The sequence below is a fragment of the Etheostoma cragini genome, chromosome 1, assembly GCF_013103735.1.
Source record: "Etheostoma cragini isolate CJK2018 chromosome 1, CSU_Ecrag_1.0, whole genome shotgun sequence".
Taxonomy (NCBI): Eukaryota; Metazoa; Chordata; class Actinopteri; order Perciformes; family Percidae; genus Etheostoma; species Etheostoma cragini.
Genome location: NC_048407.1, coordinates 12,929,026 through 12,952,970, shown reverse-complemented (window position 1 = coordinate 12,952,970; position 23,945 = coordinate 12,929,026). Strand labels below are relative to the sequence as shown.

Below are 23,945 nucleotides of genomic sequence, written 5' to 3'. Positions count from 1 at the left end.
AGACAGTACTGCTATTGCCGTTGTAATGCAGTATGTTGGAAAGTAAAATTGTTTCTGTTTTTTTTTGGTACTTCTACTTTTTGAAAATGACCCAATCAATTTTGTACTGGCCTGCCCAAAATACTATTTCTGCCTACGCCATTTGATCCGGCCCTGATGTTTCATAGATTACTCAATACCAAGACTGACCCGAGGGATGACAAGCTAGTAAAGGCCTCCCAGAAGTCCGGTTTAGAGAAACTGCTGAAAATAACTCAGGCAAGCCACAAGGAACATCTGTACATTAACATGTACTAATCACAACACATTCTCCTCCATTTGTCCTGATGTTTAACACTGCAGTGAAACGAGTGCAGACACGTTGTGGGTGTGCAGATATTTTCAATGTGTCTGTGTCATTCCCGGCCACAGCGGGAGGCTGAAAGCTCCTCGAGCAGATTGCCGGCTACGCCAGCTCTACTCCAAAAATCAGTGAACTGCCAGAGCTCCAGATTACAGCAGATTACCAGGCAGGGTGCTCGTACACTGTGTGTGTGTGTGTGTGTGTGTGTGTGTGTGTGTGTGTGTGTGTGAGATGCTGTATATTTTGCTACCGCATGGGGATGATGATGCCTCAAACAGTGTAGACAATGACAACGTTTTTGTGATGAGGAAAGGAATAATTTGCTTCCAGATTTTTAAATTGCGGCCTGAAATGTCCAATTCTGCGTCATTGCTTGAAGGTTTGACTATTGGACTGTAAAAAAAAACATGCTGTGTTCTCACGCTCGCCCACAGTCCAAGACAATGTGTCACACAGTCATCATTCTTTAATGGCAGCAAGAGAAGGATTGAACATGTGATACATATTCCCAGCATGTTGTGGATTAATACATTAATACTTTGTGGCTGAACTCCTCCCGCCCTCCCTTAACATATTACTGCATCATAAAGAGATTACGGTCAGGGACAGGCCATGCCGTGGCAGGATTCTACCATCTGACACCCACGGACAGGGGTGACTCATAGACACACCAGAGACAGGACAGAGAAGTGTTTGACTTTCTGATGAAGCATAGGTGCATCAAACCTTATTTGATGTAGCTCTTGGCCTGGCCAAAGTGAAACATTCACATTACGTAATGAAAAAGGAGAAGAAAAGATTTGTGTTAAGTGACACGTTGGATCAGCTGAAGTGAGGAGAAATCAGGGACAGCAGGTGGGTGGGTGAGGAGGTGTAGGGGGAGGGTCCGTGTCTGCAGATGTTGCTCGTCTGGATGTTGGAGGTGCACAGACATGTTTCGAAAGGTCTGCAGGAGTAAATAAGGGGGCGTTATTGAGAGACAGATGACAAGGGGTCCGCGGGAGAAAGGGAGGAGCGACAGGAAAAGACTAAAAGGAGGAAACGAAGAAGAGAGAGTAGACAGCTGCTGACCATGGCTTTGGCTTGTCTGGGTCTAGGCTGCGCCCCTGTGCGATCCAAAGGTACTGTCTGGAGCATCAGTGTATTCCTTATAACCTGTCATTACCTGTTCAGTTCCTGTTATCATTGTACTGTGAAATTACTTTTAATCAAGATGGGAATATGATGATAGTGTCACTTTGGTGATGGCACCCCTGTGGCAATGTTATAAGCTCTCTGTCATCTACCAGGAATAACAGTTATTATTCTGTCTGTGGTATACTGTGCTAAACATAGTCAACGGCCAATGCATTTTCAAAGATGCTATTATAGCTAATAAATCACCTTTACGTCACTGTCTTTACACACTACAGTGTTGTGGGCATGAGGATATGTAATCGTTAACTTAAATTATGTGTGATGCAGAACCGGCTCAATACCACGTCAGGCTGATTTTTTTTCTAGAATATCTTCATTGACGGAACGGTGCATTCATAAAAAAACTTCTTGAGATTTAATATTTCGCTAATAGTTTGAATATTTCCTTTGATAGTGTACACATCTAGAGCTAAAACGATTAGGCAATTAATCGCTTAATTTATGGATAGAAAATCAATCTGCAAAAATTGACTAGCTACAACACCCCTGAGAATACTTTCTGGTTTTCTTAGGTGATGAAGTATGCACATGACATGGTTAGACAGTGTAGAAGAACCTCCTTTTAACAACCTTAAATCTACTTATGGGGGAAAAGTGCAAATGGATGTTGAGCTTCGAGTCTGAATTACTATTAACTATTATTCATGAAACAAAAATTGTAAAAGTTGCAACAGTTTGAGCAATGTTTCTGCTAGATTGAACAGCTTATATCAATCTAGAAAATGAATATTAGTAGTGTTGATGAGATGAGGTGGTGCGTGGTTAGACTGCGGAGCCGTTGAAGGCAGACTAGCAGTGCACAGTTTTTCCTCTGCAGAACTGACCAGCTAGTGTTTCTTATATAACAGCTGTCTACTATGACAAGATTCTGCAGCTACTGCCATAGGGTGTGTGCTGCCTGACCCAGATACACCCTAATACATTCACTCACATCTGGACCAGAGAAAGACACAGAGAGAGAGAGAGAGAGAGAGACACACCCACACACACACACACAAAGAGAGAGACACAGAGAGAGATACACACAGAGAGACACACACAGAGAGAGACACAGATAGAAACACACAGAGAGAGAGAGAGAAACACAGAGAGAGAGACACACAAGTAGAGACACAGAAAGAGAGACACTGCGAGAGACACACACACAGATAGAAACAAACAGAGAGAGAGAGAAACACAGAGAGAGGGACACACAAGTAGAGACACAGAAAGAGAGACACAGAGAGAGATACACACAGAGAGACACTGCGAGAGACACACACACAGATAGAAACAAACAGAGAGAGAGAGAAACACAGAGAGAGGGACACACAAGTAGAGACACAGAAAGAGAGACACAAAGAGAGATACACACAGAGAGACGCAGCGAGAGACACACACACAGAGACACAGAGTGAGAGACAGAGAGAGAAAGAAAGAGAGAGACAGAGAGAGACACACAAAGAGAGAGACACACACAAATAGAGACACAGAAAGAGATACAGAGAGACACAGAGAGAGAGAGAGACACACACACAGAGAGACACAGAAAGAGACACACAGAGAGAGACACAGTGAGAGAGACACACAGAGAGAGAGGGTGATACCCAATCGTGTAGCTGTGTGCCAGAAAGAGAAAGAGCTAAATTAAAGCAGTGACATGTGGAGACTCAGTGTTCTCATTGCAAATGTCATAGATGACTTTGCTTGGTTCTAATGTTTTTTCATAGAATTTGTTGGCACTGTTTTTTAAACTACAGTGTGTCCTCCTTGCTCTTGTTTTTTCATCTTCTTCTTCCCCTAAATGTTGGTGTCTCTCAGAAACCTTAAAAGTCTACATCAGCCAGATAAAACTCATGTATCACTCAGGAAATAAAAATCAGACCCATTAGCCAGATGAGGCTGGAGTTGGAACATTTTACATTTTAGCCAATAATTCACCAACTGTCCATCACACGTCTAAAACGTTGGCGTGTAGTTAGTTGAGATGGCTGTCCTTACACCACACTACATACAAGTTCACAAATTTTGGCCAATATGGCTTTCTTGATTTTGCAGTGCTTCAGCGGAAAATAATTAGTAACGTCTTGTTAGTTTGTAAGTTTAAATGAAGTCCCTTTGTTGCAAATACGATTTGGCTATATGTTTTCCCATACCATGATATGTTATCAATGATTTCCTAGGGTCAAGTTGTAAATCCGTCCCTGTCTATTGATTACTCCATCTGTCAATCAGTCCCTCTTTCTTTAAGTCAAGATGTGTACAATTTCAGATTGTATCTCCTGGAAGACACCCATAGTGTTGCACACAGTTGTTCATATGAAATAATTGTGTAAAAAACGAAAGAGATCTTCAAGAGAGTAGTTCAAACGCCGCCTACTTTCTCACGTCAACACACCTTGGTCGATCATGGTGTGTAGTGGGCATGAATGTTGGATTGTCAATTCCAACGTCAGAAGAGTGTGGATGGTGGGGGGTTAAAACACTGTTTACCAAGCAACAAACACTTTAGTTGGAGCACAATAGCGCCTTTAGATTCCTCACCACGAGTATCTGCCTGGTCCATGCTCTGGGTGAATACTCAATTATGAAGTATAAACGGAATAAAAGATTTTCCAACACTGTGTGGCGCTTTAGTGCCTTGTCCTCTGAACACCACATGATGGCGCTAACACACAAGCTGCAAGAAGTGCTTCTTGCCTGAGCCTGAATGATAAATCTATTTTTACAAAAACATCTGCTTTGGAGCCATAACGTGAGGTACAAGGCAATGGACCCTTTTACACATTGTTATTTTTCTTTAGAAATAAACAATGGACAAATAGAGTCTTTAAACGCTTCAGATGTAAAGTTACTTGCTGTCACAGTGGTGTACTAATTAATGGCAGTCAATGGAATGCTAACGGCGGGTGAGTGCTTCATAGCATTAAAATGGCGCCATAGGAGCGACACTTAGAGAGGAGAGGCTTTCCCCCTTCAGTGTGAGCAGCTCCTCCCTCACTCCTCCCAACAACGTAACAACATAACCTTGTAGTCCAGGTATTAGTCAAACCTTCAGGCGTAACCAGGGAAACAGATGTTTAGAAAAACTTTAGATTTAATAAATGGGATTTGGCAAGTGACCATGGCATAAGCGGGATAGGGTTAGTTCATCTTTGATGTTGATTCACAGGTAGCACTACAACATTTTACATAGATTCTAGTTTGTTGAAATATAATAAAACTGTTTAATTTCCTCATCCATCCATCCCTTTGTTTCTCACCATCTCTACTGTTATTCATATTGTTTAACATTTCTGCATCTCTCTCTTTTTCTAAGTACGAATATTAATCACAACATTTAGTTTGGCACTCTCACGCTTTTCTCTTAGTAGATCCTTTATCTGACATTTCTTAGCACAAAATACAAATGGCATTAAAGTTCACACAGAACGTAACCATACATTTGCATTGCTTCTGTTTAATCTTTGAACCGCTGTGTTTAGAGTGTTGGCCCCTGTAAACTGCTGCATTACTCTCTTTTGTGTATTGCGCTGTATTCTTTCTTACAAAGTGTTTTCTACCTTCTTTTTTTGCTGTACCTCCTCTCCTCTCCTCTCTCGGTGCTGTTGGCATGCAAGTCCTGATGATGACACTGCAAGTTGCTGACACTGCACCTGCAGATTTCAGGATGAGGGGAAGCAGAGAAGGAGGGATACAGTGAGAAGGAGAGTGATGATGGGTTAAAGACAGAAAGAGAGCGAGACAGACAGAGTGTCCGTTAGATGAGTGTGTACGTGTGCTCAGTCATGTCCTGTCCTGGACAGTAGCGATGGGTAACTCCCACCATAAGCCTCATTACAATCGAATGCAGATGAAGAAGAAGAGCGAGGCGGGACAATGCAGGTAGGCCAAAGTGGTGGAACTCTAAAAGATAGGGAATACAAACATTTAGATTTTGGGACATGCTACTGAGCATTATATTTTAGGAAAGGATTTGTATTCCTTGTGCTTTACCTGTATAATTAACTTTTAATTCAGGTCTGCATTGTTCATGGGTCAGTCTTTTTTTAGAGCTTTGTGAGTTGCCGCCAGAGGAAAGGCTAGCAAGGTACGGGACCGAATGGTCAAGAAGGGAAACACTGATACAGCTGGTGTGGAACAGTCTGATGTTAAATATATTTTTACATTTGTTTCGCCAAGTTGATGCTGCAGCCTGGCAACAGACTGCAGCGCTACATTGTATGGAATTTTGCTGATGTTCTGTTAGCTATGCAAGTATTCTACCATATCTCTAAGTCTTACCTCCACAGTTTCTTTGCATATTGCTACTTCACGTGGATGTTTTTTTTTTTTATCTCACTGTGCAAAAATGATGTATGTGCAGAGTTTGACACGAGAAGTCACATCAATCTGCTGAAGGAGGAAAGTTTATTTGTGCTCCCCTTAAATCTGTAATGAAATCTGGAGGCAAGTTAAACATGTCTAGAGAGGTTCTTTAAGTAGATAATCTTTTTTAATGACATGCAGAATGAAGCAGCAGGGAACATTTGGAATAATGCACTTTTAGCACTACAACTTGATGGTAATGGTGAGGTATCACTTACTTTGGTTTTTACATAACACTTACTATTTTGAAGATTGGATTTGACTTGTGGAGCAATGGCGTTCTACACATGTTAGCCTACAATGGAATATATCTACAGTTTTGAATGAATAGATGAATGTTTTAACCCAAGTTTAACTTTTGGTTTTTCAAGTTACCACCTCCTCCACTACTAGATTATTTTAAGAAAGCTCATGCTTTAATATCTAAATTTGTTTGGGCCGGACAACGAGCGAGGATTGGTTTGACCACTTTACAATGGTCTAGTAGACTTTGCTTTAGGTTTTGCTGATCTTATTTGAAGCTTCATTGGCATTTTAGTTTAGCTCTATTTGGATATGGTTTCTCATCATCATTCTAAAATAACATGGAAACTAATTAAAGCCCGCAGTGTAGTTACATGCAGGCTTCAGGACCGGCCATTTGGGGACATAGGGACCTCCACCTTAGATTTGTGAGTATTGTCTGTAATTCCCTTAAAGTCTGGAATGCTGTTGAAATATATCTAGAGACTCCCTTTAAATTCCATACATCCACACTCATTTGGAGCAATTATCATTTTCAAATTATTAAAGAAGCCATTTTCCATTGACATGCTGAAAGATATTTTTGGGGATTGTGGTTTATTGTCATTTAAGGAAATCATGTCTAAATTTGTTATTCCTCTCCTTTCTTTTATCTACAATTAAGACCATCTGTCAGGACATATGGAGTGTCATGGCAGTCTTCAATGACTGACAATCCTTTATTTGGATTTTTAAACCCACTCGCTAGCTCTTGTGGTTCAGTTTCAAGATTATGTAATCATTTACTCAGGGTAACTACTGATGTGTTCCCAGTACTGAAGACGTGGGATAAAGAGCTGATTTAAGGTTATCGACCAGATTGGAACACAATATGGCCTAAGCCATCACACACTTCAAAAAATGTAGCACGCCAATTCATTTCAAGCTTATCCACAGGGCTACACCTTATGGACGTTGTAAGATGGGTCTAGTTACTTATTATAACTTCACTTTTTGTTCTGTTCTGTACGATTTTACACGTTTTTGGTTTGCGGCTCCATGAACGGACTTCTCCTCTTCTGTAGCCAGTCATTGCAACATGATCCACAATGTTACTAAATCTTAGACAAGCACGGCTCGGCGCTGAGACCCTCCGCAGACCCTTTACATACAGTCGCCCAGGCTGCAGTTACATCAACAAACATTTAATCCAATCAATCAAAAATGATAATGATGAGGACTTAGCGACAGCAAGACAGTAAGAAAACAAGAGTATAAAAGAGGATGGGAAGAAAGGGATGATAGGAAGAAAGATCAGGGAAACAAGTGGGCTGTATAGCGATTCAATGGTATTGAGTATTGGGATTTTCTTTTTTTTCTTTAACAAAAAACAAAAGTTGAAAAATACACTTCCAGAGACAATATATCATAAGCTATTTCTAAAAACTAATTGGTTTTCTAACATTTATTTCATTTGTAAAGACTTAAATGACAAGTATTTTCTGCAAATTCTGCTTTTGGCCTAAAATATTTAGGTGAAGCATTGTTAAAAAAAGAAGAAAATAAAAACACAATATTGATTCTAAGAAAATAATCTTTTTTAAAAAATCGTTGCTAAAAGAATCACAATACATACCTCCACCCCCCGACCCTCCCATAGCCATTATGGGGAAATCCATCTTAAATGTATTTCATTTGTTTAAATGTCAGATACTGTTTTTCCTCAACTACGATTCATACAATTTCATCAGTCAAGTGTGTTTGTATAGATGCAGTCTTTTGAAGTTGTATTTTATAATAATTAAAGAGACAATGTGTGGTGAGCCAAATAGAAAGTCAATAACTGACAATAACAGAACGCGGTGTAATTGTTTATCTAGTGTCAATAAGATGGCCCTCTGTGCTTCTTTAACCTTGTAGTTTAAATCAGCCGGACGCTGCTGATGTGAGCTCGCTGATTTAATTGCAATGTGAGCCTTGATGAGCAATAAAAGGATGCCTGGCTACTGATGTACAGTGTGGCTTTCAAGGGCACAATTGCATTATGCATTCTGAGGTAAAAGAGGAGAAATAGATTTAATAATAAAAGCTAAAAAGGTGCTCTGAGAGCAGATAAGAGCGATGGATAATCTCAGTCCTTCTCTCCCTCCTCATCTGTAAATCAACGGTTTTAATCTTTGGAAATGAAAGTGAGAGATTCTCAGGTGTACATCATTCATGATAGCCGGGTCTGTTGTGTTTTCTGATATTAAATTGTGGCAATCAACATGGAGGACTGTAGGAAATGTACAGTGGTGTGCCGGTGTTTGCAGAGTTGCACTGAGTAGTGTTTAGCTGCCACCTGCTGGCGTGTCTCGGCCTCGTCTCATGTTTGAATGTAAAATATAGAAAGAGGATTGCGATACAGTATGTCATTAAACTTTAGGTTTTTGTGTATCAACATAAAATATCATTGTCCCCATTTCCCATTCTTTTGTGTATTTTCCATGTGGTTACTGGCTTTAGTGTGAGGCCTCTGCCTGTAAATAGTCAATTGTGAAATCTGGCCTGGATCAGAGCTCATTGCAGTTTTCCGTATTGTTGTTTTCTTCCAGATTCTGGTGGATGACGTTGGCAGACAAATTCAAGCATCGCGATCTCAGAACTCATATAACCTGAAACCTAACGTCATGTGACCTAAATTGTCTAAACTCGAGGCCCTGTCATGTAAAGGGGTCCTAAAAAAAATATTGTTTTGAGACTGTCAATAGTTTATTTGATAATGTAATTGTATTCTGCACATTCCTAAATACATGGGTTTCAAATCCAAATGTCTCCGACTAATTGAAAGTCATCCTACCTGGCAACAGGTAGTGTTCCAACAAAGAAGTACTGGTTGGTTTGTGGGGCTGTAGACAACCTTTTAGTTTTTGTAGTTTGCAATTGTAGACTGCTGTGTGCTCCGTACTCGTAGAGTTCTTTAGCGTAACAGACTAGTTATATGATGCAAAGAGAGCAGGAAAATTAGAAGTTCAGCTCAGACCTGCTAGTTGGTCACATGGCCACGAGCCTATAAGGTTAAGAGATCCGTTATGTTTCTATAATTAGATAAAAATCACACAAATGTGAAACACTGCTTAAAAAACACTGAACCACCTTTGTTTATGAGCAGACCAGTTGTGATTTCTATTTCTTTTTCTTAAATACAAGTCATTATAGAAATTCCCTTTAACACGTTCTGTCTGTCTCCTTTCTCAGCGGTGTCAAACCTGGATATAGAGAGCAAGCTGTTGCTTCACTACCAGGCTCCATGGCACCAGCAACACAACGTGTTTCATCCTTGTACCCGACCACCATGCCTGGAGGAGCTGCACAGGAGCGCTCAGCTCAATCTCAGAGCCCTGCACAGAGGTGAGAGAGGCTGATCCGGTCCGAACAGATGCGTTAAGCTGTGTACAAATTACACAGATAGTGAATTTTCATGTTTGTGTGTTTGGCTTTCACAGACGAACAACAGCACCACCGGTCCACGAGTCGGGACAGAAACAGGGTGACCATCTCTATCTCAGTGGCGCCCCCTATGCCCACCTTCCCCTCACCACACAGCATCCGCCGACAACAGAGGAGCCGCCTGGCCCGAGCGGTAAGGCTCACACAAATCTCACAATCAAACAGATGGGAAATTGTGTACTTTAAATGGCAGGAACTGTATATTATATGATTGCATTTTTTATCAAGCAGTTTGGAGGTTTCACTGACTGAGAACTTACGTAGTTGAATCAGAATTCATGCCTTGCCTTTCGTCAAATCATTTGGGGGGGGGGGGGGGGGGGGGGGGGGGGGGGCATCGGTCAGAGATCATGGAAAAGTGAAACCTAAATCTGTCACAGGGCCGTTGGATTTATTCACGCACTTTAAAAAGATTTACTAAAAGCTTATTTTTTAACATTTTTATTTACAGGAATATGTATATCACAATAGGGTGTATATTAACGTATTGCTAGTTCCATTTAATGTCAGACCTTCAGCACCCCCATAGAGCCAAAATGGCATTATCCTTTTTTCATAGCTATATAAATGAACTGATCCATAATAGATTTTAGTTCCATGTTACAAGCTGTCAACTGGTTAAAATGGCGGAGATTTGGACAGAGGCTGTCTGAAGCTTCAACAAGCGCTGGCGACCACTTTAATGTAGTCGAGAAAAAAAATGTTTTTTTTGTTTCATCACTAGAAATGCAACTGTAACAAGCATCACACTATCACTTACGTGATCCAATTCATTTTAAGATGCAACAAATGGTATATCCAGCAACAAAAAAGCCTGAAGTCTAAAAGTTAGAATAGAATTTGGAAGTACAAAGAGTCGTTTCTATGGAGATGATACATTGTCTCGTTTCGTCTCATTGGTGTAAACTGGCAGGTTTCAGAACATTTTCAAAAATAAAAGTAAACAAAGTTACCTGCTGAACAACTGGACAGTTTGTCTTGTACATATTGAGTGAGGTATGGACTAGTAAAGAGGAAATTTAGTGGAACATCAATAAAAAAAAAAGTCCCTTTTTCTTATGTTATTTGTGCTGATAAACATCAAATTAAATATGTGTTACATTAAACTGACACAATATCTCATTCTGATGTTGCCATGCAGCAAGAGAGAGCAGAGAGGGAGCGCGAGTTAGACTATCAACCCAGGAAGGTAAAACAGAAATGTGTCTTTGTGTTAATGTCTGTTAATGTCTAACATGTAGACACCTGTTGTAAGATTTGTGTGTATGCACATGAGTAGTCACTGCTGTGTGTCTGGGGATCCACGTAACATGGCACCGCACGCGCTACATTTAATTCCAGTATTAAAAAAAATGTTGTTCTCTGTTACGTGATTGTATTGGTACAAGTTTACCATACCATATAAACTGAGATACATTATAGGTATGTTATGTTTGGAACCTTTTAAATCACTAATTTATCCTTAATTTCTTGCTGTCTGAATCTATTGAAGGAGAGGACAGTGAGAGAAACAGAGATCCAGACCATACAGAGAAAAGTAAGTAACATTATCTAACACAGTGAGAAAAAAATCTTTAATTGTATTAGTTAAGGACCTCACTGATTTGACCTGCACTCAGCAATAATTGTTTGTGCGTGTGCATGCGTTCCTGCTGCGACAGGAGAGGCCCGGGAGGGAAGCAGATGTTCAGACGATCCAAAGAAAGGTAAGAGAGATGTTTATCAATCAACTACACCAGACTTCTACTGCCTTTCATTATTTCAGGTGTTCCTTAATGTCTTTAAAAGGCAGGATACACAGGATTTTTCCAAAATGGAGATTATTTTAAGACTGTTAGCAAGTGGAAACTACAAAAATTGTCTGCTGCATTCATCCTTCACCTTTTGACATTCCTTTAAATCTTATTTTTCAATCTTTTGGATTACTCATGTCATCTGTTCTTTTGTTTTCCTTTTGTCTTTTCTTTACTTTGTGTTCATAGTTTGAGTGCTTTTACTCACTTCCCCCTATTGAAGGTTGCATCTTCATTCCATGGAATAGAAAGGTATCAAGCATTTATGTTGTTTTGACTTTCTGTTAATCCTTAATCACCTTTTGTTAATTCTTGATTGATTCACTCTGCACTAAATTTGGTATTGTTTTTGCCATTAATAGGGGTGACGAGACACTCAGGTCACAATATAAAACAGTACACGATATTAGGTTCACGGGAACAAGATGTCACACTATTTTTAAAATGACTTCAATATCAAAATATGAATGGAAAATAGTATTGTGTCTGTCAATATCTTCTGCTGTGTATAGGAATAGAAAGCTAGTGGCTATTTCATGCTACAAATCACCATTGTAACCAATTATTTTGAGTCTGTCCAACTAAGTAACTTATGTATCAAACATTTGGACTTTATCAGCACCTACCAAGTATATAATGTTGCTGCTGTCAATCTGTTCCTTTCAGGCAACTTCGCCAGAGCAAGGTGAAGGTGGTGAGGTCCTGGTAGGCCACAGACCCAAGGCCTCAGCCCCCAACGCCCCTTCGACCCAGGATAAACAGACAAACTGGTCCAAGCAAAACCTCCCACCATCAGATCAGAAGTCAACTGCCGATTCGCACTCCGTCTCCTCCTGCATCATCCCCATCAATGTCACAGGTAAGACAAGGAAGAAAAATTGGAAAATCAAAAAAGAGTAAGGGTGGCCCTAGTGAGGATCAATCAGGGACTTTGTTATTCTGAGGCAACGGTGCTTAATCAGGAATCAAACCCAGGCTACCTGCATGACCAGGAATCTAATTGACTATATTACATTTTAGTTTTTATATGGCTTATGGCTTCTGTGTTGTTATTGCAGGAGTTGGGTTTGACAGGGAAGCAAGTGCTCGTTGCTCTCTAGTCCATTCCCAGTCGGTTCTTCAGAGGAGAAGGAAGCTGAGGAGGAGGAAGACTATCACAGGAATACCCAAAAGAGTACAACAGGACATGGGTATGTTATAGAGCACACCTGGAAATTTAGCATTATTATACTGTATGGGTCTAAATCTTGTAGATGTGGCAAATTTCTATTGGTTTTATTAATATTTTTCCAATTAAATCGCTGAGATCTGGGAATGAAGTGACCTTGCTAATACAGCCATGAGTTCATGAGAGCAAGCTAAATGAGCAGCAACAACCACATGCAAACTAAATACTAGGCGGTCCACTAAAACGGTTACCCAAACTGTACTAGCTACTTGTGCGCTACTACATGGTTTAGCTTTGACCTATTATCTGTTGTTATGCACGCATGCAGTTTCATAATGCCTGGACATTTTAAATCCTCTTACCTTTGTTTTTGCATCCAAATAATGTGGTTTTCAGAAAGTAGCATAGCTGGGGATTTACAATCTAAACATGAATAACAGAGGTCCTGATTCTCAGCAATAAAGCTAGCCTGTAAACGTTACCATTACATGTAGGAAAAACACTCGACATGCTTTGTCTCTTTGCTTTCAGATTCAGATGAATCACCCGTAGCAAGAGAGCGCACTGTGATTGTCCACGCCAACTCGCACCAACTCTCTCTCTGTCAGGAAGACCTCTTAATCAGTGGTCACCTCCATCACACTCGTGACTCTGGCTGCCAGACAGATGATTTCCTTATACCATGTAAGTTTCTGAGAATGGACAAGTATATTTAGATCTTTATTTTGGTTTCCATATTTGTGCTATAGACTAGGTTGAGGAATTTGCTGAAATCAATCCTGCTATAATGATGTTACAAAATGCTTGATTTTTAGTTATAGCTGTGATGATAGGTCAGCTCAGATAGCAGCCATTGACACATTTGAACTGTAATACCATCTGAAGGCTGCCAATAAAATCGAAATAATAATGAAAGTGTACTGGTTTGTACACTTTCATCTCAAACTATATCCATCAAACTAGAATTCAAATTACGTAGGCCTATGGTAGTTTGGAATAGTCCATTTGGTCAACATTCAAGAAATTGAGAAATGTCTCCCTCTGTCCCCCCTCTCTCTTTTCCTTCTTTCCCTCTTCAGGTACAGCCGCTCCCTCCAGAAGGCGCATCAGAGCCCAACGTGGCCATCAGGGAATCCCTGCCTCTCTCTCCCATTCAACAGGCAACATTTCTTCCTTGGGTGACCAGTCAGATTCCACATACACCAGTGCTGCAAGCCATGGCGGACGGTTGCGTTCTCGTAGCCTTCCTCGAGAAGGTGGACGTCTGATGGACAGTGATGAGGATGATGATGACAATTATGATGATGACGATGAAGACGAGGATTTGTCACCATATGAAGCAGAGGACTTCATTCCACCTGGCCCTAGTCCAAGAATGAAGATGATGATGATGAAGGATGAAGAAGAGAGCACAGATGACCAGGCAGCGCCTGAGCCACTGCAACTTGGAAGCCTCAAAAGGTTGCAGCGATCTGGGGATAGAGACAGAGGAGGTGGTGGAGGAGGGAACCCAGAGCACAGCTGGATGGAGAGGGGCCGTTCTCGCTTGCCCCGCAAGACTGATATGGGCAGCTGTGAGATCTCATCGAGTTCAGATACTTTTAGCAGCCCTATTCACTCTGTTTCTACAACAGGAGTCCTAGGCAGCCATGTGGACCACAAGGAGGACCATCAGTCGTCAAGTGGGAACTGGAGTGGTTCCAGCTCCACGTGCCCCTCTCAGACATCTGAAACCATCCCCCCGCCTTCTTCTCCACCACTGACAGGCTCATCCCACTGCGACTCAGAGCTGTCACTCAACACTGTGCCCAATGCCATTGATGAGGGATTCTCTCTGGATCCCTCATACCACTCAGACCTTAGACCTCAGGGCCAGGGCCACAGGTCAAGCTCGTTCACATCCTCAGCAACAGACCAGCTGGACGATGCAGGGGTCAGTACAGCCAGTGAGGGGGAGTGGACATACCCTCCAGATCAAGACCAGACTGATCCGGATCATGACCCTGACCAAACCCAAAATCTAAACCAGAGCCATGGCTTAGCGCAGGAGTACAGCTCCAAACAAGGTCTACAAGACCAACCCTGTTTCGGTGACAAGACCAGCAACACTGAAAAAGAGTCTGGCTCTTATTACCAATCTGATACAGATGGTTTCTACTCCTCTAATCTGCATTTTGGAGAGTGTAATCAGAGTTACAGAGGATACATGTATAACTATGCAGACCCAAGGCATGACTATGGCCAATCCAACACTGTGGCAGCACCACTATCACATGGAGTTTACTCCCAGCCCTCAGCTGACTTTAGAGCAGGTACTATGACCCTGGGAAGGACCTGTCGTCCGCTAAGGAAACCAAAAGTCAAACCTCCACCACCCAAACGGACCTCCTCACTGAAAAACACCTGTAGCGGAGTTGATGTTGGAACAGACACACAGGCAGATCAGGATTCACCAAAGATGGTTAGTGAACAAGAGCTTACCTTGTCTTCCACGGATATGAAGCTGGAACTGGAGCTAGAGCTTGGAGGTGCTCCAGAACCATTACAGACATCCTGTCTAGTGGCAGAGCCTTTGGGAACTTGGGGAAGGGGACTGGGTGAAAGCGTGGACATAGTAGAGCCCATGTCCTTCAGCTCTGCAGATACACACTCATTTAAGGATGAAGGTGCTGTGCAATCTGACTATGCAGACCTGTGGCTTCACAACACTGAGCTTAAATCCACCAATGGTGAGTACATGTCCATGTCCAACTCAAGCACAGCTACAGGCACTACCGTCATGGAGTGTATCAAGTCACCAGACAGCTCTTCCTCCTCCTCCGAAACGCAAACCCAGGCACTTGTCCAGGCTTCAGAGACCAGGGCAACTAGTCCACCTCTCCCACCTGGAGACTTCAAACTTGGGTCACCTGAAAAGCTGGCTGGCCTGGCTTCCCCATCAAGTGGCTATTCCAGCCAATCAGAGACTCCAACATCAACCTTGCCCTCATCTTCGGCAGCATTCTTCCCAGGACCACTGTCTCCCTCAACTGGCAAGAGAAAGCCTAAAGTGCCCGAGAGGAAGTCTTCTCTCTCTTCCTTGCAGCACTTCCCTAGAGATGGAGCTTCCATTTCCTCTGGCTATAAAAGAGACCCAGACTTCCCACCTCCACCTTCTCAACTTGATCTCAATGTTCTTCATGGTGGTTATGTCAGACACACGCTATCCCACCGAACACACCACATGCACACGCTCCACCACAGCAAACACAGAGTTGCAAACGTTTTAGCCACTGGAACAAAGTTGTTGGCCCCTGAGGCATCAAATGCCAACCCACCTCCAAGCTCAAACTCTGCTCTAATAATTCCCAGCTCCAATCTATTGGTGATAACTCCATCTGCTCTTCGTTCAGTGCAGCTCCATCCTATTAACCAATCTAGAGACCGTGCTACCACTGCAGACCAGGAAACAGCAAATTGTGGAGAGACCGCTACAAGACCTAAATGTCCTCCTAGTGGTTCTACTCTGGCTCCACCACCTATTAACACAAGGCCTCTCCCTCCTCGCAGACCACCTCCAAGACCCCCAGCTCATGACCACACCTCCTCCCCTGAACACTTGCAACCACCTCCTCCTGGCCGCCATCCTGATGGGCCTCCTTCTTATGAAAGCTTGCTCCTCAGACAGGATCGCTATGGACTTGGAACTTTCTGGGCAATGACGGCTTTCAGGACCCGGGTGGACCCATCGTCAGAACTCTTAGAGGACAGCTCACCTCTGCATCGGCCTGTGCCACGTGCCCCCCACCCTTCGCCTGTGGATCTACACACACATATCCACTCGCACACAGAGTTCAGAGGGCTCACACATTCTGCTCATGCACACCCTGAGTTTAGGGTTTTGGGGGAGCGCTCGTTCTCCCAGGAAGATGATGATGATGAAGATGATGAGGAGGAAGAGGAAGAGCAGGTGAAAGAGCCACAGAGGGCTGCATGTTCCAGAGGAGGCATGCGATTGGACCACCCTCCTCCCCCAGCATATGAATTTGCTGGGGTATCCCATTCAGACTCAGGGCCCTGGGCTAGTCCAGTCAAAGTGCCTGGTACCACAATGGAGACATCGCATCCTTACCTAATCAGCGATGCAAGGAGAAGATATGAAGAGCAGGAAGAAGAGGAGGAAGGGACATCAGGTGCTACCAGAAGTGCCCATCAGCAGCAGCCACAGGAGAGCAAAGATGACTCCACCACTCCCGACACTGAAGATTACTTTAGTAAAGGTAAGCTAAATTCTTCTGGCAGATGATACTTTTATGACGCTCACAGAAAACACTGAAACATTCCACTATTAATTTACGTTAAAAAAAAAACAACAGCTACTACAACAGCTAGTTAATTTGAAGCTTGTAATATAAAACAGACAGAAGGGCTACACAGATGTTTTTTTCACCGTTTGTATACTAAATGATCCAACAACCAGATGACATGTGATAGGGATGTTTTGTGCTGCAGATTCCACGCCCAGTGACAATTCGCTCTCCCCTCTGATGGATGACACCAAAGTGGATGATGACATTATTATCACATCACCCAACAAGACCCGTACAACTGAGGACCTGTTTGCCATGATACACAGGTGCTTTATAATTTTGCATTGGTGGTCAATCTATTTGACTCTCTGTTAACAGTGTCTATACTGCATGAACTTTTTATCTATTTGTCATGTAATTTTTTTTTCTATTCTTGTCAAGCCACTGTCTAAATCTTATTTACTGTCTAAATTGTCTGTCTTGTGATTTCCTCATTCAGATCCAAGAGAAAGGTCCTGGGCCGTAAAGATTCAGGAGACTTAAATGCAAAGTCTCGTCTCTGCCCTGCAGCACCAGTGACCCCTGTCTCCACTGTCATTATCCCACCAGCCCCTCCTCTCGTCATCCCAGCCACCTTAGCCACTGCTGCCGGTTCACAACGAGCCCCTGTGCCAATCTACCGCAGCGCCAAGAAATCCAGTACATCCAACGAGGAGTTTAAACTCCTGTTGCTGAAGAAAGGTAGCAGGTCGGATTCAAGCTACCGCATGTCCGCTACAGAGATTCTGAAGAGCCCTATCACCCCTAAAACCCCAGGGGACCCCCTTCAGGAAGGGGCAATTAGACAGGCGGAGGAGCTATCCTCTACACTCCAAGAACCCCACATTTCTGGCCTGGACCCAATCCAGATACCAGGCCTTTTCCCCAGAGCCAACTCTGAGAGTTTCACCCCCAAAACCATGCCTATGTCAGCTGCATCTCGACAGGGACGTTCTCGGATCCCCCCTGTAGCCAACAGCAGTCGCTACAGCACACGCAGCCGCCTCTACACGGCCCCCATGCAGGCCATTTCTGAAGGGGAGACAGAGAACTCAGATGGGAGCCCCCATGATGATAGATCATCCTAAACCAACCTGATGAGCGATTTCTATTATGTGTCATACATTTGAAATTGGCTCTTCTACTTTTCTAATGTTGGATAGGTGTGTCATCAAGGCCAATAGTGTAGTTATTGTGGCATACAAAATCTGACCGTTTTGCAACCAGTTTTGGATCTACTATTCTATTTAAGGGTGTCAGACAGTGTTGAGAGATACAGAATGATAAAGGGATTATGAAAACTTTGACGATATATGTACTTAAATAATCAAAAGAATAGCTCACTCGTATTTAAAAGAGGCAGACTTAAGACCTATTTTGATCATTGTCTTTTCTTTTTTAATTAAAAATAAAAAAGGCCCAAATGTTTGGTAAATTATGATAAGAAAACATTTTGTGGAGTATAGCGTGTGCATGAACGAGTCATGCAACATCCAATGATATTTCTACTTATTGTGTTTGAATGGTGTGTGTGTGTGTGTGTGTGTGTGTGTGTGTGTGTGTGTGTGTGTGTGTGTGTCTCGCTGAGGAATTGCTTTCTTATTAAAACTAAAAATTCTTATGAAATTTAATATTCTTTCAACTTTTGGTGCCCAAAGCCTTGGCCAGACTTCCCAGAGTCCATCCTCAATATTCCTGCCAACATGCAAGGCTTGTTTCCTTGCGGAAATTACTAACAACACAGCACCAACTTATCTAATATATTTCCATTTGCAGACCTGACATAGAGAGTAGTACACACAGAGCCAATCATATATTTCTTCATTAATTATATCCAAAAAGATAACATGATGCATGTATTTTTGTAAAAATGCGCCTCAGAACATGATGAAGTTTCACCATGTTGCATGACCCTATATGGAAACATCCCCTGGATCCTGGTTTCTGTCGACATGTTTGTGGTTCCTTTGTATTATAAGAATATTTAATCTTTCACTGTGAAAGGTTTTAGTGACATTTGTATTACATTACCAGTGATCTAAATTGATTTATCTCAGATTTGAGTGTCTAACAAGAAGGAGCAAGGGCTTGCGCCTAGATGGGGCCCATTTGGTAAAGATACAGGCTAATTTTGGACAATCGCACAGTGGCCTTTCTCTAGAGGTGGTTATTAGCAAGACATTTTTAAGTCCCTGCACATATACATGGACCTGCACCATGTTCACAAGAATTCAATCACATACTTACTTAAACCCAACTTTGAAATCTAGTATGTTTAGACTGAGTAAAGCTTTTCCAGTGGCTGGTCAGTCTTGCTGTGCTGATTTGAAGTGTAAAAGGTGCATTTCAAAGCAGTTTTAAAGATACCATTAAGTGCAGACGGTAAAAATGCTTTAGAAGGTCCTAAATCGGTTTGACTAGAGGTGGATTTGGAAAGCTTTCCAAGAACCAACCTCACTTTTGCACTTCATGATTCTTCAAGAATATTCCTTGAAAAGAAAATATATCTTATAATGAAATTCCATATGTATATTTGTACTGAATTTTAAAAAGACATATCTATATAAAACAAGCAGACATTTTATAGGGAATAAACCTGAGTGTAGCATAGAAGAACAGGTCTCACTGACAACATCACACATCAAGTTGAACAGTGTACACTGTTCTCCTCTCCTTGTTGCCTCTCCTTCATTTGCACTGACTCAGTAGCATTAGACAGGTGAAAGCTCAACCCAGTGGCTGGTGTACACAATACTGTCTTACCCTCCAATCTTCATATCACAAAATCTGAAAGAAAGGAGACAAAAGGAACAAAGGACTACATACTGTACAACCAATCTCAAAAGCAATGCATCCACTGCATTGCTGCAGCCTTTTCTAACCAACGATGGGTTTGGAGTAAAAAAAAAAAATCTTTCTCAACCTTCCAATAAATGTTACACATGTAGAGCATCCAGTGTGTTACAAAAGCGGAAATCAGTGGAAAGTTTGTCTCTCACCTGCCTCTCACAGCAAACACAACACTTACTTACATTCAGAGACCTTACTTCAATAGAAACCATTCACTGTATTCTGTGAATACCTCGGCAAGCATATTACTGTTTTATTGTAAATGCTACAAATAAATAAATAGATAGATAGATAAATAGATAGATAGATAGATAGATAGATAGATAGATAGATAGATAGATACTCAGCAAATCTGAATTGCAGAACTGACACTGTGTAAGATGGAGAGGATAAAAAGCTGTGAAATGATTACTAGAGATTTACATTCATCATACCCGTATTGCTGAAGCGCACTTGTTCCTGTTCATCGTTTTATTTGTTGTGTTTTCTATCGCATGCAATAAGTAAAGAAAAAAAGAAGAAGAAAAGGACACAACCATATCATTATTTTTATCTGAGGGATGTCTCCTTACCACAAGAAAAGATTTTGTATTTTCCGTTCAAATGTTCAAGTTTCAATAATGTGTTCTATAGATGTACAAACTGTCTGGCTAATTCTGTTCTGTATAGTCATGATCACAAACAGGGGTTTATCTTGTACTGTATATCTACTCACTGGACAATCATACGTATAAGAGACTTTAAAGAAAATGATATAGAATGTGTCTGGATGGAGAATCTGAACGCTGATGGTACTGGGTCCTAGTCTCGCTGGAGCTGCGGAAGTTGGGAGGGAGAGAAATATTTCCCAGGAGAAAGTGCATATCTGGACAAGCCGCTTTGGATAAAAATGTACTAATAAAAATAATAAAAATGGAAGAACCATTTATAAACCCCAAAACTAATTTAATTTGATCAAAAAATATATCTTTACTTTTGACTCATAGCTGATTTTTCGATTCCAACAAAACATTGATACTGATGATTAAAATACAGAAATCAGTAGGCTTGATACAGTATTACATTAACAACGCAATGCTAATTAGAAGTTTAAAGAGAAGAATACTCAAAAGCATTTGACAATTGACATTTGGCATTTGATTTGTTAAATGTGATTTTTTTTTTTACCTGTACCCGGCACCAATGCTATAGAGGTATTTTAAGCCGGTTTACTTTATTTGTAAAAGCAGTGTATAGATGATTGACTGACACAATTTGATTAGAAAGACAAACTGTGAGGTTGCCATGCAGACTCTTGTTCATTTAGCCGTCTCAAACCTCAGTCCTCAGTAGCCTGGGAACAAAACTATAACTTTTATAGATTCTTGGTCCCAACTTGTTTTCAAATGTCTGCACGCATTTTTGCCCTAACGGGAAGTGTGACAACAACCACTAGATGTTTTTTCTCTTAAAAAAAAAAAAAAAGGTGTACAGTATGGAATAACACTAAACAGAAATAGAAATATTTGACGGAGAACTGAAAAAATACAACATTGAAGACACAGTGTAACTATCTATTTAAAATAGGCTTCATGTTTAAAACTAGCTAGGACTTAACAGATTTAAAATCACTTTTGTATTTTTGTATAAACCTGTACATAAGTTTTTAAAGAAAAAATGTTTCAAATTCTTTCTTTTGTAAAATAAATCAATAAAATAAAAATAAAAACGTTTTTTTTTTCTAAGTTTACATGATTATTTCCGAGCCTTTGTATATTTTGAAGCTGTGCAACACCTTCAGTCTTGTATTTATTTTTCCGGGAGGGGGGGTTACAACATTGTGAAAATTCCATTATTCTATATCTAATTCATTTTACCAGCTCATCAGGCTGCTTAGTAACTGTGCATAGAAAAAAAGCCAATAAATGTGATTGCGTTAAAACGGAAGGCCTTTTGTGTGACACTTCATTTCCTCCCCATCAGAACAAAGTGCACTGAGAGAATCTCTCCACTAGATGGCAGTGGTTTAATGTTGTCTACAGGCTGGTTGTCTAGTTTCTGTCTCAACCAGACTGTATGTATGTATGTATGTATATATATATATATATATATATATATATATATATATATATATATATATAACAGTCTATGGTCTCAACTGCAGTACACTATTTCCCCTTGAACTGAAGCCATTGATCAGACTCTGTAGGCTATATAAAGGATCCATAATTTGGAAAAATCCAACTCAGATTCACTCTGGTTGAATTGAAATACTGCCAACGGAAAAACAATGCTTTCCCAAGAAGAAGAAAAAATTGAGATTGTCTCATAATTATGACTTCTAAACAAGACAGTTAAGAAGACTGTCAGACTTAATGAAGGGCTGAGACTGGACTTGATACTGTCCTGAGACTTAGCTAGCTAACTTATTAAGACTTGACTCTCTAAAATGACCGGAGAGCAAAAAGAGAATTTGGATCTCATGTTTTGAAATTAAAAACAATATGCTATTTGGCAGGCTTTGGACAACCATGCATTAAACTGCGAAAACTCAGCTTTGAAAGGAAAATTTCCCGATGCTAATTTATTTTAATGGCAAGTCTTCCTGTTGATCTTGAAGAGAAAGACTTGACCTGAGGCCTGACTTGAGACTTAACGCTAACTGATAAGACTTGACCTTCAAAACTATATTTTGACAAACCCAAATCTTACCTCAAGGTCCATTTACTAGTTAGCTTTTCCCAGTGCATCTTGTGGTCTTCCTTTGCGAACTGATCTCGTTGACATTATTAATCAAACTACACCCAATTGAAAGCAATAGAAAAAGCTGCGTGAGCCATGAGTTAAGATAAGCTAGCATTATAGTTTTATAAGTAAAAAAAGAAAGAACAAAAAAAAGGCATGTTAGCTGTTTCATATATCTAGCTAACGCTAGCTGTAAACTGTAACCATTGGCCAGCAGCTGTCTCCTAGCAACACAAGTCATCAGCCGACTAGTTAGTTTAACGTTAATTAACCATGATTTATCTGCCCATAGATAACTACATGTCTAACAAATTTAGATAACTAACTTGTGTCCATTTTCAAAACGTGTTGTGTTGTGTATAAGTTAGACTTACTCTGGTAGTAGCCTACATTAACTTGGGAACGATGGCCGATATCTTTCGACAGCTCACCACTCTCCGTACCTCAACAAGCCGAAACGCTAGCCGTTAGCCTCCTGGATGATGTATTGAGAGAACTTAGCCCATGTGTTAGCTAGGTGCCCCTTTTAAATAAACTCGACTGTAACGTCAATTAATGACATATGTTCCTATAGTTAGCGAATTGTCATAATTAACTTAACATTAAGATATCATCACAGTGAATACTGAATGATACTCATTCACAGGGACTTAGTCCACAAAGGTCAAAGGTCTTCTTATGACTGGAAAAAGTTATTGAGGCTGGCCCAGAGCCTCATGGCAAGGAGCTGGTTTCCTTAAAGCTACACATACCATTTGTTTAATGTTGTTTATCACATAAATAATTGTAAGCATGTTGTGCAGTAACAGTGTTTAACCAGAAACAACATATACCATTCTTAACGAGTCAGCAAGATGAAAACTAATTACCCTTTTAAGGGCTGCTGGTGATATGATCAATGATTGCTGGACCGTCACTTTCCTTAAGTAAGACATCTATGGTCCTTTGAAAAGAGAAAACACACACACACACACACACACACACACAAGACCTCTGCCAGTGTTCTTTAAAGTATTTTCTTCTTTCCTTAAGAAAGACATCTATGGTCCTTTGAAAAGAGAGAACACACACACACACGACCTCTGCCAGTGTTCTTTAATGTATTTTCTTCTTTCTATTATTTTTTACTCCTTATTACCATGTTTTCACTGTGGTAATCAATTTAACTGACTAGGCCAGAAGTGCACAAAAAACAACAAAAAACGGGGGGATTAGATGATTCCCAAGATAGGAGAGCAGAAAAATGCTTTTAAACTACAAAAAATGATATTACTATTTTTCAGACTATCTTCTAAATTTTGGAACTACTGATTACTGGATACTGTTTTCCTATTTAAGCCTCTAAAAATACAACATTAATGAAAACCTCTTCGGTCAATTTGGCCGTCACTCATAAACATATGCAACTAATGATGATAGGTTGCAAGTAGACATTCTCAAAAGTCTAAAAGGTTAGGAACCACGGGACTAGGCTATTAAAAAAA

At 40.9% G+C, this 23,945-nt stretch overlaps 1 protein-coding gene across 1 annotated transcript; it reads left to right on the top strand.

Annotated features, from left to right (window-relative positions):
* The first annotated feature begins 1,232 nt into the window (after positions 1–1,232).
* Positions 1,233–21,663, top strand: nhsb (Nance-Horan syndrome b (congenital cataracts and dental anomalies)). The gene is made up of 13 exons (XM_034872336.1): positions 1,233–1,464; positions 9,347–9,499; positions 9,595–9,731; positions 10,740–10,787; positions 11,091–11,135; positions 11,260–11,304; positions 11,581–11,643; positions 12,058–12,250; positions 12,450–12,581; positions 13,091–13,243; positions 13,639–16,818; positions 17,033–17,174; positions 17,348–21,663. The coding sequence occupies exons 1-13, from the start codon at positions 1,416–1,418 to the stop codon at positions 17,973–17,975; spliced, it is 4,968 nt and encodes a 1,655-aa protein (XP_034728227.1). The 5' UTR covers positions 1,233–1,415; the 3' UTR covers positions 17,976–21,663.
* The last annotated feature ends 2,282 nt before the right edge of the window (positions 21,664–23,945 follow it).